This window comes from Cajanus cajan, chromosome 3, assembly GCF_000230855.2.
Source record: "Cajanus cajan strain Asha chromosome 3, NIPB_CcT2T_4, whole genome shotgun sequence".
In the NCBI taxonomy this organism is placed as follows: domain Eukaryota; kingdom Viridiplantae; phylum Streptophyta; class Magnoliopsida; order Fabales; family Fabaceae; genus Cajanus; species Cajanus cajan.
In genome coordinates, this window is record NC_138519.1 from 78,793,054 (window position 1) to 78,810,572 (window position 17,519).

Below are 17,519 nucleotides of genomic sequence, written 5' to 3' on the forward strand. Positions count from 1 at the left end.
ATTCTAAGATATTTAACCCAATGAATGATTCCTCACTTCATTCAGTTAAATATCTCGCATTAAGAATCAGAACTTGTTGCAACTATTAATTTCAAAACCACCCCTAGCTTTCAAAACTAATAGGTGATTTGTTTCAAATCTAGATTCAGAAAACGTTTTCCAACCAAATTCTAAATCCAAGATCAAAGATAAATGATCAGCTTATCTAAACATTAAGAACAGAATACAAATCACCAGTACTGAATAATAGATGTAATATATATATATATATATATATATATATATATATGAATCAAAAAGGAATATACAGGAGTTCGATGACTACATTAATCCCAACCCTAGAGCTTTAGTTCTTCATAGAAGAAGAAAGCACAAAATAACAAGAAGAAAGGTAGAAGAACAAGATCATCCGAAGAACTGCGTTCCCACAAGCTCTAGGGTGCTCTATTTCCTTTTCTCCGCTTTGTTCTTTCTCTCGTGCAACTTCTGATCCTGTTTTCTCTCTCCTCTACCCCTTTTTTAGTTGCTGGAATTAAAACAGAGTAGGCAAGAAAGAGAAGAAATCGCTCAGTGCTTGGAAACGGCGCTGAGCAGATTGGAGAATCCTTCATCATGAAGTAACCCAAAGGGATGAGTCCTTTTTAATGACTGAGCGCCTGAGAGACTCCTTCATCCTTAAGCAAGCAAAGGGGCTGAGCGCTTGAAATCTGCTTAGCGCCTAGGAGGCAGAGAGTACTCATTTTTCCAGGGCCAAAACCGCTCAGCGCTTAGGGACGGCTGAGCGCCTCTCCTCTGTTGCACTTGCTAAGCTCTCTAGCTTGAAAGCACTCAATCCTTTAGAATGGTTGAGCCGTTTGCCTTTAGACTTCTTTTCTTGTTCCGATCTTCAAAATCTGCAAAATAAAGGAAAATTTTGATAAGAAAAATTATCACTCCATATAATGACTTCAATTAAGAGCCCCTTTTTTTGATTCTAAGTGTATTGGCCAAAATTATATCAATATATACAAAAAATTGTGTTAGATAAGTGTCTCAAATTTATATTTCATCAGACTAATTAGACACTTATCAGGGTGTCAATTGCTCCTATTCTACAATACTTAGTTCTTTCGAAATTGTACTCATAGATAAAATTAATTTCTAGGGATATATATTATATTATTATAGAGTGTAGGATAATTCATGATAATTTTTTTAATAATAAATTTAATATATATTTTTATTGATAAAAATATTAAATAAGTGAGAATTTAAAAGTCAATAAGTTTAAACATATTTTTAATCCATTATATATAAGATAAATTTATTTTTTAAATTTTTAAATTTAAATTAATTTTTTAGTATTTATAATTTTTTAAAAGTCTATTTCAATCTTTTTGTCTAAATGTCATTAGAAAATTTAATACACAATCTTTTTTATAATTGAATCAGGTATCATACAAAATTTATTTATAATATTTTTATTAGCAAAAATATCATATGATCGATGTTGTACACTTTAACTTATTAATTTACCTTTATTGGTGGCATTGCAAGTAGTCTTAAGAGACTATTAAAATATATTTTTAATTATAAAAATTAAAAAGATTAATTTTAAATTTTACGAATTAAAAATAAACTTGCCTTTAATTTGAATACTTAAAAATATGGTTAGTCAAGTGAATAAGAGAATATTGAAATAGAAAAATTGATACATGACATATCATATGCATGTGAGAGGATATCTTCTAGATGTTAGTTATAAGCTAACATTTTACCTTGACAAAGTTAGGGGGAATGCTCCGGTGCCCTCTTATTTGAAGGGGTTTTGGTGCCCCTCAGTACAAAAGTTGGGTTTTTAGGGACAATAAGGTAAATTGATAAATTGATCAATTTACCTTATTGCCCCTAAAAACCCAACTTTTGTATTGAGGGGCACCAAAACCCCTTCAAATAAGAGGGCACGGGAGCAATAGCCCAAAGTTAGGTGGTCTATAGCGAATTGCACAAAGATTCCTAAAAAGACGTGAACAATCAATGGGAGATGTTGGAGATTGTGAGTAAATTTAGTCTTGATAGAGCTCAAGTATGGTTGAAACAAAATCAATAAATTATATGCTTTTGCTGTGGAGTCGTAACTAAATTTATAAACTTTAAAAAATAAAAATAAAAATTACACCATTCATAAAAACTGTAACTTTTGACCTAAGACTAGGCTTTTGATCTAACAACAATATCTTCCATCTCTCAATTCCAATATCACAGTCATAAAGAGAGATAAGAATGGAGAAAGGCGAAAGAGGAATCTTTTCATCAGTAATTGAAATAGTGTGTGATTAGTTAATATGGATGAATCATTGGTAATTTGACCAAGTCTTGTGTAGTAAAATGGATGATTCATGGGACACTATTCTTCTAACAGTGTAAACAAAGGTAAGGTCGAACAAACATTAAAAATTTACTTTGACACCCACTTGCATGCCAAGTTGCAATTCCATCCATCACTTCCAACCTACAACTCACATTTTTATAATTATATATATATTAATATTAATATATTATATATATAACAATTTATGAACGCATAAAGAGAGAGAATATAATAAGATACGGCAAAGAATAACAACTTGGCATTGTCTGCCGAACAAGTTGAGTTCCTCCATAGCAAGTTGCATTTAAGAGGTTGATTCTACAAAATTATTTATTATGACGTCGTAATCTGTAAATATAGATATAAATATGATATGATCTATTAGTTAATATTAAACGTTTCATATTACGTGCATGGCTATCAATGAGAAATCTCATTTTTTTTTATAAAAGAAAATACGTTTTTCCAGTATCAGGGTTTCAGCTATCCTTTCTTAACTAATTAATATACGTACATAAGCAGTACAATTTAGGGCCCGACAAAATTAATAGAAGCTTCAGAGCAACTTGTTAATTTCGGAAAGAAAGCAAAAAAAAACAAAGAGCAACTTGCAAAAGCCAGTGCCCACCGTTTCACCGATTTCCACCTTCGGAAAAAAGAGAAAATCATAAGCTTCTCTTTCTTTGCCTAATTATTGATTTACTTTTCAAAGAAGATGTTTAAACTTTCTGGTAGTTAATTAATTACTCAGTATACTACTATAACATTTCTGGTTGGGTGTGGTGTTATTTGAGCTAGTTTAGAAGTTTAATCTCATACTATTTTAATTAAATTTTGTTTTTAAATTAAATTGCTAAAATTTTATATAAGAAATCAAATTTTTTTTGAGTTTTATATATATTTTATATAAGAAATCAGTTTTATTTTAATTTAATTCAATTAAAAAATCTCATCCTACACGCTAATCCATTATTTTCTTTATTTTTCCTTGAACTTTATATATTCCCCTCTCCCTTTCTTGGGTACATGATTTTTTCTTTTGTTATTCTACTACGTACCTCGACTTTAAGTTAAGATGACTGATAAGCCTAGTATATATTTGTACACGAGAATAAACCCGTAATATCGATCAGTGCAATTTCGCACGTCTCAAACTTTCTGTGATTGTTACTTAATTCGTGATTCAGTTGTTCCTGGCTGTATTAGAAGTACCAGTAGTGGCTTTCAAATATACGCTATAATACGTATACATACTTAGAAAGAAAATATTGGAAGAAATGCATATTATTAGAAAAAATATCTTTAAATTTTATAAAACTTATATATAAAGTAAACAAGTAAAGTCAATTTAAACATCTTTAAAGTGAAATGATACTATTGGGATTTTAATATATAACTTCACTATTTATAATATATATATATATATATATATATATATATATATATATATATATTATATGTTCATGTATTTTAGTTATTATAATTTTAAATGCTAGCATATTTTTTATTCGTTTAAATTTATTGAAAATTATAAGTTTGATAGGCCATATATCATATTTAATGAATTTATCTTAATTTAATGGTAAGACTTATTAAAACTTGTAATTCTCGATCGATAATAAAAATATAAAATAATATTAATAAAGAGTGTTAGAGATAGTGAAACTTGCATTTCTCGTTTAGAAGCAGGGAAATTCAAGCTGGGGCATATTGTTTCCATGAAACTTTGGTCATTTTTGACCACAAACATTGAGGCATATAGAAACACGTGAAAAACAGCAACTTGGTTGTGCTCTAAGCAGGAACAAATTGTGATAAACGTTGATCTCTGAACGATATAGAAATTATTTCAAAGTATTGAAATATAGGAGTAATTTGTTTTCTGAATGCTGAATCAACTTGATAAGAATTATTGCGAACATTACACTTTACCTTATGAGTTGGTGAACTATATTCGCGCAAACTTTTCAGTGATTTATTACACATCCACGGTCTTGTGTGGCAGTTACTATTCTAACTTTTCAGCGGTTTATCCGGCGGCTATTATATGCATTCTGACGAATGGTGATTGCATTTGGTTTAGAACAATAAAAAATGCCTAACAAAATGATGATCAATCACGCCAAATGGAGAATATTAATTGAAAGTATCAATTTGCTAATAGATTTAATTGTGATGTACATGTTTGAATTCAGTTGCTTCCTTGGACTTCCTCTCTTCGTAATAATAATGTATTAATGCTCTTTTAAATCCCTTTTCAATAAATATTCAAATAGCATTACATTATTATTTGAATTTAATTAGAATACACTAATAACATTGTTGACTTTAAAAATAATTACTTTCCAAACTATAATTAGAATAATTTCTGCTTTAAACTCTTGTTCTTTTAAAACCCAGTTTCAGGCCAAATCAACGTGGTTACACATTTTTTTTCTCGATTCTTTTTTTTAACGTATATACATACTTACTATGGTTAATTAACCCTTCATGTATAACACTGGTTTTCTTGATTTAAGTAGGAATGCTTAGAATCCTCATCTGGCGATGGGATGATATGAAGAGGTAAGTAATATTGTATAAATTAAACTTTATCATTTATATTAATGAAATTTAAAAGTTAATTTGAAGTACGATCTTTGAAGTTGGATATAGTACTTTCCTTTAAAAATTAATTTCCTTTAGACGTTTTTTTTAATACATCTTAATACATTTTTTTTAATATTGGATGATTTGTACTACATCCTCTTATAATTATAAGTTTGCATTTAATTTAATCTTACAAAATTAATTTGTAAGATGAATATTATTTTCTTATATGATAAGTTTGAACAATATTTTTTAATAACATCTTGAATACATTTTTTTTAATATTAGATAATTTGTAGTATATTCTTTTAGAATAGTGAGTTTAAACCTAAATTAACTATACAAAACTGATTTATAAGATGAATATTATTTTTTTATATAATAAATTTTAACAATATTTTTTAATATTATCTTAAATATTTTTTTTAATAGTGAATAACCTTTTTAGAATAAATCTAAATAATTTTGATATTATTTTAAAATAGTAAACTTGAAAGATATCGAGTGTAATTTATCCAAATTGAAGGACTCGAGAATTGAGGTGTTTTGTAATGATATATGATTTGTCTTCTTTCCAAAGAGAGTGAGGTTCACAAAACTGCAAAGAGAATGAAAAACTTTTAAAATCATTTAATTTTTTTTTAAAGGAAAGTGGGTGCTGCAACAGAACTAGCAGAACAATAACATGCTTCATGCTTGTCAAAGGAAGGAGAATTTAACAACTCAGAATTTTCCCAATACATCCCAAATGTAGAGTAGATACCCTGCAGATTATCTAGTAAAACTTATTTTTTTTTACAGAATTATCTGGTAAGACTTATCCATTTATTCAAAATATTATATTATAATATATTCATATTATATCTTTCGTACTTGTTTATAACTTTAAATACTCTTATATTTTGGTGATCACAAGGGGTTGATTTAGGTGACATCTTAACGTACATTTACATTTATTTTATCCTTATCACTCTTTAATTTCTACTTATAGATTATAGATGCTCAAGTTTCCACAATATATACTTCCTTTAGATAGTTTTCTTTTCATGTATTGTTCATACAAAATTCATATACTCTTATCTTTTAATGATTTGGATTGTAACATTTATATTGAAGGTAAATATTTCTACTTAAGGAAGATAGTTTAGCAAATCTCTCTATTTTCAAATTTCAATCAACCATCACGCATATGCATGACCCTAATTAATGGGATTTGAATATGAGAATTGAAGATTAACTAGCCCATTGTTTTCCCAAGCCATCATCACAAGATATTTAATAGCTTATAAGTAATATGAAAACTCAATATTAAGTAGCCCATTGTTTTCCCTTGCGATCATCACAAGATAGGAGCTTATAATTAATACACCATTAACAAAAATAATGCTACAAAATCAAAATCTAAGAAAAGTGCAATGGAGTGCCAGCTCAAGTGTGTGTATTCTCGCAGTATCGCCTCCCCTTCAAATATAATTAAAATAAAATAAAATATAAAATATTTATCTAACCTGTCAGTTCGTCAATTTTCCATATCTCGAGAAAATACGTACTGTAGTAAACACGAAAACAAACTAATTAGTTAATTCATGATTATTTACCTTGTTGAATTAATTAAAGTCCACCATGGTCATGGATGCGAAGTTCAATGCAAATAGAACACAAGAAATAATTCATCCACGATGAGAGAGCTAGGTAGAACGAAAAAAGAAAAAAAGAAAATAGAAGTACATGATTTAATCATTCATATTTATATGAACATATATCATATATGAATATACATATATCATATTAATTGATTCCATTTCAACCATTGCCATCCGAAAAACCCTACAATACATCCATGATATGAATTCCAAATACGGGCTTGAAGCAAGATCCGAACCCGAATTTGAAACAAAAAAACCGGAAGAGGGAAGACACAACCCGTATTAAATCTTAAATAAAAAAAAATGAAAAATAGATAGTAAATGAATGAACTCGTTAACAGTGTTGTTGTCCAGAGTTTTCATGTTCACAACTTCGGATCCTGTTCTCAGCGATCTGAGCCAGAGACTGCAAGTTACAACGTACGATGGTGTCCACAAACACGCACGTTTCCTCCTTAGTGTTACCCTGCGGTACGTCAACGACGTACGACTCCACGACACGTGTCCCATTCCCGGAAGCGTGGAGCGTCGTCACCGACCGGTAGTTCCTGAGGCGGTGGTCGCCGCCGACGACGCTGAAGCTGATGACGTGCCGCTCGTCGTCGAGGATCTCGAGGCGCTCGGTGCTCGACTCGGCGGGGAGCCCCGACACCACGCGCACCTCGCGGACGGCGCCCACGCAAATGCCGTCGCCGGTGATGACGTGGCAGCTCTTCACGAAGTTCTTGTAGCCCTGCGGGTGGTCGAAGCGCCGCACCACCGCCCACACGGCGGCCACGGGGGCGTCGACGTGCTGCGTCACCACGGAGCAGCACTGGTTCGGTGCCACAACGTGCGCGTGGTGGCGCGCCGCCGCGTCGGAGACCGCGAGGGGCAGCACGAGGCGACGCGCCACCGAGGGAGGTGGCGCTTGAGGCTGCTTGGGGCAGTTTACGCCGTTGGCTATGGCGGTGGTGGCGGCGTGGGTGATAGGATTGAACCTATCCAACTGAAGAGAAGAAGGCATATTTTTAAAAAAAATATATATATAATTATATAATGATAATGAGAAGAACTAAAAATATCTCTCTTAGTTAGGTTTCACTCCGTTGATAATTGATATGTGTATGAAATGTTGATGTGGAATAAGCAAAAGCATATATATGAGAGGGTGTTGGAGACGGCAAGAGTGTTAATATTTTTGTAGTACAAGTTGCATTAGTTTTGTTGTTGAAGGGGTTGGGTTAGCTCTTTGTTCTTTTTCTTGCTTTTGGAGGTGAATGAGTAGAGAGAGAAATGGGAGAGTAGAAATTACAAGGGTGGTTGTTGTTGTTATTGATCCCTTGCAAGGGCAAAGGAAAGAAGATTACGCAGGCATGGGTTGCAACTTGCAAGTGGATTATCAACTTGCAACTCTATATTGTTTTTGGACTTGGTTTTTATCAACTTTGCATTTTCTTTATTTCAAATTCCAACTTTGCCTCTTTATTCTTTACTTCCAAACAACTATTATTATTTAATCTCTCAACATGCATCTGAGTTTTTATTTTTTTCACACCCATTTCATTTTACCACCTTTCCTTATTCTATTCTATTTCTTTTTATTTTTATATCTATAACTTCTTTCTTCTTACCAATTTTTTCTTCTTATACCCTTATACAACTTTTATTTGATTGTATCTACCTTTAAACAATAAATCATTATATTATATATATTAGTGTAAAAGATCACTTCGTAACTCGTAAAAATATATATAAATAAAATACAAATAAGTGTTTAATAGATAAAAAAAATCTCCCTTCAAAAAAATAAAATAAAATCTGAGCATTATTTTAGATAATTATCTATACTAATATATAAAGGGAATACTCTTTTTTGGTAACCACATTGATCTCCACATTTTATTGATTATTATACCCTTCTATTTTAAAAAATTAGAAAAAATATATTTTTAATCAAATTCAAGAACCTAAAACTAATAGACTAGTTATAATATCAATTAGACCAAATACTTTTATTACTTAATTTTTATTTTTATTTTATTTTTATTTTATTTTTAATAGAGGCACGAAGTGTCTCAATCTCACTAGTAATTATAAAGGTAGTTTTTAAAGAAAGAATAATTTGAGAGGTAGTTATAATAAGGATAAAATTGTCAAAAATAAAGTATACATAAAATGGAATAATTCCTTGATTAATACTATAAATAAATAGTGACGACTATGAGAATATATATTTATATAATAATATGAGAACAACTAATAATATTGTCGTTGTTGTCACTATCAATATCGCATCTATAAGCACCACTAGTGTTCCCATCATGCAACATCATTATCACCACCATTGCCTCCATTATTGACAATGGTAGTAACAATGACAATGATGATAGTAGAGATAACAATAGTGATGGAGGAGGTGACAATGATGAGATAATGATATTAGTGGTGGTGATACTAATAACAATTATGACAATAACAATAATAGAAATAATCACGATAATAGTGGTATATGATAATTTTATTTTTAATATTTTTATTTTTTATAATTAATTTATAGGTTGTTATTATTTTTTTCTTATGTCTAATATAATAAGTGTTCTCATAGAGTTGCTCCACACACACACACACACACACACACATATATATATATATATATATATATCATTGATTTTTATATGGTTATATTTGTGTATATATATGTTCCCATGTGGAGTCTCTTCTAGAAAAATATAGTGATTATCCTAGTCCAAACGTGTATATATTAACCTTTTTCTGAGATTTAAGAGTCTTTATATATAAACTTAGGTGATATTATAGACAAGAATATCCCTTACTTCTTTCCACAAATCACGTTGTATATTTATTAACATTAATAAGCCCATAAATATTGACATTTATGAATGTTATTGTGCTTATTTTATAAATCACGACGTCTTGTCCTCAACTAATTGTAGGGAAAACAATTTAATTAAAAGTCAACCAAGTTTTGTTGTGTGGTGTATTTAACAAGTCAATTAGTCATCAATTGGAGGGTCTATTCAATTCATTTGGTCGACATGAGACCAATATAACACACAAATCTTCAAGTTTGAGTGCCAAAGGTGTGAATAGTCTAAGGGATCGGCCTAGTCAATTGTTGGGGGTTCGATATGATACACAATGCTTCAAACTCGAGTGTCAAAGGCACAAAGAGTCTAAGTAATCAACCTACTTATTTGTTAGGAGATCAATATGGTACACAATCCTTTAGACTGGAGTATCGTGTCACAAAGAGTTTTAATGGTCAGGGGATAGTTGGTGGGCACCAAATGTTTCGATGTTGAATCCCCTATGGAAAAGCCTATTGATTGTCCTAGTCCAAAACATTCAACATGTGTAAATACTGATCATAATTTTTTTCCCTAAGACCTAGGTGCCCTTACATATAAACTTAGGTAAGATTATGGACATGGATCTCTTACTTCTTACTATAATCTCAGAAATCATGTTGTATCATTATTAACATTAATAGTCCCATAAATATTAACATTTATGAATATTATTATGTTTATAATGTAAATCATGATGTCTTGTCTTCAACTAATTATAGGCAGAATGGTTTAAAAGTCGACCAAGTTTTATCATATGGTGTATTTGACGAGTCAGTTAGTCATCAATTGAAGGGTCTACTCAATTCGCTTGATTGACAGGACGCAGGAGACTAGTACAACACATAGTCTAAACTTGGGTGCCAAAAGTGTGAATAATCTAAGGGATCAGTCTACTTTGTTGTTCGGAGATGTTATGTACATTTTTTTTATATAAATATGTTTTTTAATTAAATTTATTATTATAATAAAATAATATTTTAGCTATATTTGTATATATAATTATTTAAAAAATATACTTAAAGAAGAAAAATGTGAGATAGATAATGATTTTTTAAAAGTTTAAAATTAAAAATATATCATTTATTCATATGTTGATTTTTATTATTATTATTACTAAGAAAAAAGAGTCATTTCATAATAATAATAAAAAATACATTATGGGTGGTTTGTAATTAATTAAAGAGCCGGTCTTAGAGATAGTTAGCCATGAGAAAGACGATGCTTTTTTTAGCCATTAGAGAGACGATGTCGTAACTTACGTCTACACGTAATAAGTGTGGGGTTACTTCTATGAGGAATAAAGAAGGATATAAAAAGAAGAATAAATATTTTATTTGTATTATTAAGAGAATAATGGTCCAACAAAATATATAGAACAAAATATCTCTTTATTAATTGGTATTGATAATTATCAATCATAAGATTCTCGAAAAGATAGTTATTGATATTTTCAGGAAAAGTATAATGTTTCTGGTATAACACTCTATAATTTCATCTCCATTACATATCTCTTTTCTAGGAAAAAAATTATCAACAAATTTTGAATATCTAACTTAAATAATATATTAAAAGAATGTTTAAAAAAACTAAAATACGAGAAATAAAAATATTAAAAAATACAGAATTTTTTAATTACCCTCTTCTAATATCTAATATATGCATGTTATATACACGAAAAACATCGCTATTTTTTCCCTTCTTTTTTTAATGATGTAGATACACAGTGCAAAATCATTCCATCACAATTTATTATAATAATTTTATTGAATTTTCATAATATTTATATTAAATATCATTTAAATTATAATTTTTATTAGTTGATGATGTAAATTTTTTTATTCTGATAGTATATAAATATTATTATTATTATTATTATTATTATCTAGAAACAAGAGGATTTTCAGAATTTGAGAACGAGCAAACTAATTTCTTCGGTGTTAATTTCTTAGCATTTTAATGAAGAAGAAAAAATACGTGGAACCCACATGTTAATTATTTCGTCCAATCTCATTTCATAGCAAAATTAGCGCTATACCAATTAAAACACATGGTAATGTCCTATAAAGTTTGTAAAAACACTTTCCTTTATGCAAAACAAAATCCAAACCTTGCGTGGCTCAGGTGTCTTAATGTATAGTACATATTGTGAAAAAGAGTATATAACTCTGCAGTGTTGGTTATATTGTTATCTATTTAGGTCAAGTGTGTTAGATATATATATTCATATATTTCTTTGAGGGTTTAAAACTATAAATATTGCAAATTTGCAATAACATTGGAGTCATTGAATACTTAAGATATACAAAAAAAATTATCAAAATTCTGAAGTAAAAGAATCAAGTTCACGTGTGATGGCGAAATTCATTATAAAATATGTTGGACTGAAAAGTACCGATATATGTTTTATTGCAGAAACCATAAATTAAACCTTTTGGTTAGAAAAGTGATAAATCATTCATAATAATAATTGTAATATGTAGCTTTTAATCAATGTAATTAAATATTTTCATTCTTGAATTTTTCAAAGATGTTTAACAACTAGCAAGGGAGGGATAAAGATATGCGTAAGCACGAGGGAAACTAAGAGAGAGAGAGAAATAAACACTATTTAAATTAGAACAAGAAATACATAAATTGACCAATGAATGTCTCTTAAAATATTCCATTGATGTATACATAATCAGAATATATAATAACGATTGAATAAAATACATATGCCTATTACGTAATGCCATAACCTAGTATGTTTATCTAACTCAAAAACAGTCAAAAGTGCTAATTAGAAATCACCCCATAATAAAAATCTAAAAAAGCTATGAAAAGAAAATAAGTTCTCGATCAGAAAAAATAAAAATAAATTTACTTGTCTCAGTACTACCATGTCTCATCTTACTGTGCTGTTTAGGAGCCTCTTTCAAAACAACACCGACAAATTACGATTAGGCTAAAAAGTAAAAATCAAACATGGTGTCACAATCATATCATTTAGTTGTATCACTAGTGGATGATTAATTTCAATGAATTGTTATTCTCATTCCGGTGTCAACATTTCTCCGATTTGTGAGTGATTCGGGTTGAGCTGTATTATTATCTTATGAACTGATTAAGTTTCTAAACTCATGTTGGAGAGTTCAATTAACTAGACTGACAAGAGAAATTTTTACATGATAACGAACAATATATGTAGAGTTCAATTATAGTTGACGACTAATTAATCAGAATATCATTATTATATATAAGAAGCAATCCAGATTTTAGAGGCACGTGAGGGATGCATGCAGAACTGAAATCTAACTCTGCTTGCGTCACCTAAAATAATTCATCTACCATGTTTAGTGTGCCATTATTTATAACAAGCATTACGTCCAAAGCACAATTTTTTTTTTGTCAATAATCATAGTTCCGAAAATTTCAAACGTAAAATCAAATACATACACAAGTTATCCTTTAAGAGAATTAAGTACTCCTTTAAGAGAATTAAGTCTACTTGTATACGAGAATGACAAAAATACTCGTATTTATATATATTTATTGATAAAATTGATTACAAATAATAAATAGATAGTCTCAATAGATATTTATGAATAATAGATAAATATTTTTTTACTTGCTTATAAATGAGATACGAGTGAGTACGATAATATCCGTATCTGTTAAATAATATTATTTAAATATTCATATTTTTATCTTATAATTACAAATTTAAAAATTAATTAGTTATTTATCTTTAATATTTTAATATACTTAATATCAAATATAAGTTTAAAATTATTTATAATATTTTTTTTAATTTTTAAAATAATTCACAAATAATCCTCATTTTTTGGTTGTTTGGAGTTGGAAGGGACCGGAACGTATTAGACTTTTCTTATGGAAAGTGACTGCTAATGTTTTGTTAATCAATGAGGAGAGATATCGGAGGCATATGATTGATGTTTCTACTTGCTTGAGATGTGGAGAGTATTCTGAAAATCGTGATCGTGTGTTCAGACATTGTGCTTTTGCAAATGCAGTTTGGTGCAAATTGGTACCTTCATATAAGTAGGAATATTTTTTCATAGCAATTTTGCGTCTTGATTGTTAGGCAATCTTTGTGATAAATCAACAAATGGGGGTCACTGTTGGGAGTCAATTTTTGTTGATGTTTTGTGACAGTCTAGGAATGACCTTATATTTAATAATGAGAATGCTAGTCCTCCTTCTGTTTTATTACGGGTTCAAGCACTATTACAAAAACATTATTTTACATCGCTATATTTACATCGGTTTTAGTAGAACCGATGTAAATCATAAACGCGGTGGCAAACTTGTAAATAAGTAGAAAATGCAAACATATTTACATCGGTTAAGAAGAGAAACGATGTAAATATGAGCAATTCTACATCGATTTTATGATTGACCGATGTAGAAATGGAATTAAGAAATTATTCTACATCGGTTTTTGCTTATGACCGATGTAGAAATGAGCCCCTCCCACGAACGCACTAGGTTAAAGCATACTCGGGGCCAAGGCCTCTTCGCTCTCTTCCCCCTCCGTCTTTGTCGTCACCACGTCTCCGTCTTCCTTCAACCACCGCATCACTGTCCCCGATTTCCTAACCCTACACGAATCCCGCGCCTTCCTCCTCGTCCTCCTCAACGACCTCCTCCTCTCCAATGCCTCCTCCCGCACTCCCCTACTCATTTCCGAAACCCTAAATTCAAAACCTCACGCATTCTAATTCGACGATGCAGACGTCATCGAGCACGAACTCCCTGCGCTCCACACCGCCACGTGTTCCACGTTGCTCGCCGTCTTCGCCATTCTCGACCACCACTCCGTCGCGCTCTTCGCCTTCGCTGACGTCGCCGCCGCGTTCTCGTGCGAGGCGCTCAAGGCCGACGTGACGCCTTTCAATTTGATGGATTCCGGCGACGGACATGCCTCCAAGTTGGTTGGCAAGAACAAGGTTCCCTCCGTCGCCACCGACCTGAGGGTTCTCCTCAATGGATCCAAGTTGAATATTTTTCCTCATTGTTTGGTGCAGATGGGTAAATTTTATGAGCTTTTTGAAATGGATGCACATGTAGGCGTGGAAGAGCTTGACTTGTAGTATATGAAGGTGTGCATGAGTGTCTAGGGTTGTTGATTTTCTTTAGAATCTCAAGGTGTCTTATTTGCTTGCTCTAAATAATGCATGCTTACTGGTTTCCATATGACTCTTACAGGGAGACCAACCTCGTTGTGGATTTCCAGAGAAGAATTTCTCGATGCATGTGGAGAAACTGGCCAGGAAGGTTTGCCTCGTAGATAGCTTTTTTGATTTTTGATTTTTGATTTTTTTATTTCATCTCTGCTACTGAGCTAATTATTTAACATTTGTTTCTTGAAATTATGTCTTAATTTGAATTTATTTTGAATTTCCAGTGGATCACCATAGTTCGTAAGCATGCAGAAGTGATTGTAGATGATGATGTTATCTTTTCTGTCTTTAAGAAATATTGTAAGGTATGTAATTGATCACAAGTTAGTTTAACTACAATTCCATGTGGATTCTGATACTCGTGTATTGATTTATTAAAAGTTAGTATTATATTTATATGAGACTTGTCATAGAATCCAAATGTGATCTGCCTTAAATGGTTCTGAACGTGCAAAAAGAACTGGCACAGATGGCATGCGTTTAAAAGAAGGTATTCCTTTTGCTTGTGATGGGGCATATTGTTTTGATAAGAATAGGAATATAATTTATACACAAAAATATGTTCTCTAATATATCATATTTTCACAAACCACAATAGAATTTTGAAAATTGTACACCACTGCCTTTCTGCTAGATGAGTTTTATAAATGCAATTTTTAAACTTTTAGTGATAAGTTAGTTTTTCCATTGTCAAGGCATTCATATCAACAAGGGTCTATTAGCTCTTGGGAATGTAATAAGTGCTCTAGGAGATGAAAGAAAGCGAAAAGAAGGTGGCCAAAGAAGGCATTGTTCAATTAACTCACGTTTTCTATTTTGGTCTTCCCTTGTATGCATAATTATTTGTCTTGTGAATGATTTCTTTTTCTCCCTCAACTCCTTTTCAGCATCATTGGCGAAAGACTATTATGACGTGCTTGGTGTGAGTAAGAATGCAAGTTCTTCTGAAATAAAGAAAGCATACTACGGGGTAGGTTTTGATTAACTAGTATCAATATATATATATACTAGAACATTTTTTTAAATTTTTTTTTGGTAAACATGACTTATTTCCTGGTAAAAATTTATGATTTCTTGTATCTTTCCTGGTTAAAAGGGATCAGATTATAACATTCTTTTTTAATTTCATGTCTTTCCCACATGCTTACAAAACTGTCATTTTCTTTATAGTATGTGGTTACTGCAGTCATTTCCCAAGTAGCGATATTAAAAATAATTGTTTGAATTGGACTAGGAAGAGTTTGTTTTAAATCATGTTGATCTTACATATGCAATCACTTATTTACATTATATATTACAGAAATATGTCTTTCACCTTTTGCTGTTTAATTTTTTACTTGCTAATTTTTTATGATTTTCTTTTACCAGAATCAGAATGTATTATTCTCTTATAATATTTTAATGTCTGCACAAGTTCTAGGCTTGCTAACATATTCCTTACAGTTCCCTTTACTTATCCTTCATTCTTTCTTGACACAAATTCTTCAAAGACTCTTGATAATCATGAATTGTTTGTCTAAAATAATTCTTTCCCTCTGCCATTTCTACCATCTCAATTTTTTTTCTCTATGTTCTGCAGCTTGCAAAGAAGCTCCATCCTTACACAAACAAAGATGATCCTGAGGCTGAAAAGAAGTTTCAATTGCATATGAGGTGTACTGTTGTTGTTGTTCTTTTTACTGCCTAGAACTCTAATTGAAACTGTTATGTGATGAGTGAACTGTTATGTTCTTTTTGCAGTTTTCTTAGTTTTAACCATACCATTTAATGATTTAGTAATCACTTATTAAATTGGTTAAACTTATCTATATTAAAAAATTAAAAATAATATAATTAACACAATTTAAGATATTCGATACTCTAAATTTAAATTATTGTCATATTAAATAACATTGACAAATATTATGTGAAAACTTCAAATTTAAAATCACAAGTTCATGATAATACAATTTCATGCTTTAAATTTAAAAAGCATTGTCATTATAAAGTATTAAACATCTAAAACAACAATTAAATTAAAGTTTATAAACAATTAAATTAATGTTAATGACATAACTCCATAAGTTCAAAAATCAAAATATAAATAGCATCAACACTCAAAAAATTTATTTTGTACATAGTTTTTTGCTATTATTTTGTATAATAATGTTAATAAAAGTATGGGCCTTTTTTATTCATTCGCGGATGACAGGTGAAAAGTCCAAAGATGGGGTATCTGGTCCAAAGAAGGGAAGTAGGTAAATAAATGCTTTTGATTGATCATGTTTCTGTGCTCTTTAATCAGGAATCGAATCAGTAAGTAGGGAAAATACATGTCTTTAAGGTATAACTTTATTTAGGTCTGTTCCTCTAGCCAGAATGAATTGAATATTCCAATTTAGTTTTTATGATTATACATTTGGTGATGCATATTTTTTTATTAGTACATTATGTGATCATGTGATTAATGTATTTTATTTTTTTTAGGGGGGGGGGGGGATGGCGTTATAATTGTGGTATATCATTTGGATTTTTCAGGCATAAGCTATAGTATTTTGAACTCTCCTAATGTGTGGCATGATCTATTTAAACATATAAATTTATTTCACATGTCAGATTCATTGAAGTAAGTCCAAGAATAAGCATGATGTTTTTTTTTTTAAAATGCAATCTACATCGGTTTTCTTGAGAACCGATGTAGATTTAAGCATAAATTTACATCGGTTCTCTGGAGAACCGACGTAGATTTATGCTTAAATCTACATCGGTTTTTCAGAACCGATGTAAAAATGTATACATTTTTTACATTGCTCTATTCTACATCGGTTTTAGAACCGATGTAAATGCCTTTAGAGAACCGATGTAAAATATGCATCTTGTAGTAGTGAAGCTTTTTTGAATGCTTTTTCGGATCTGTGTT

The 17,519-nt window shown here is 30.6% G+C and overlaps 1 protein-coding gene across 1 annotated transcript; it reads right to left on the reverse strand.

Annotated features, from left to right (window-relative positions):
* Positions 1-6,646: 6,646 nt before the first annotated feature.
* On the reverse strand, positions 6,647-7,975 carry LOC109816589 (abscisic acid receptor PYL4). The gene has a single exon (XM_020381660.3). It carries the CDS (start codon positions 7,589-7,591, stop codon positions 6,920-6,922), a length of 672 nt encoding a protein of 223 aa, XP_020237249.1. The 5' UTR covers positions 7,592-7,975; the 3' UTR covers positions 6,647-6,919.
* Between the last annotated feature and the right edge of the window lie 9,544 nt (positions 7,976-17,519).

Bases quoted from the DNA above. Each gene is read 5' to 3' on its own strand.
- LOC109816589 (XM_020381660.3), bottom strand. From the start codon at position 7,591: ATGCCTTCTTCTCTTCAGTTGGATAGGTTCAATCCTATCACCCACGCC.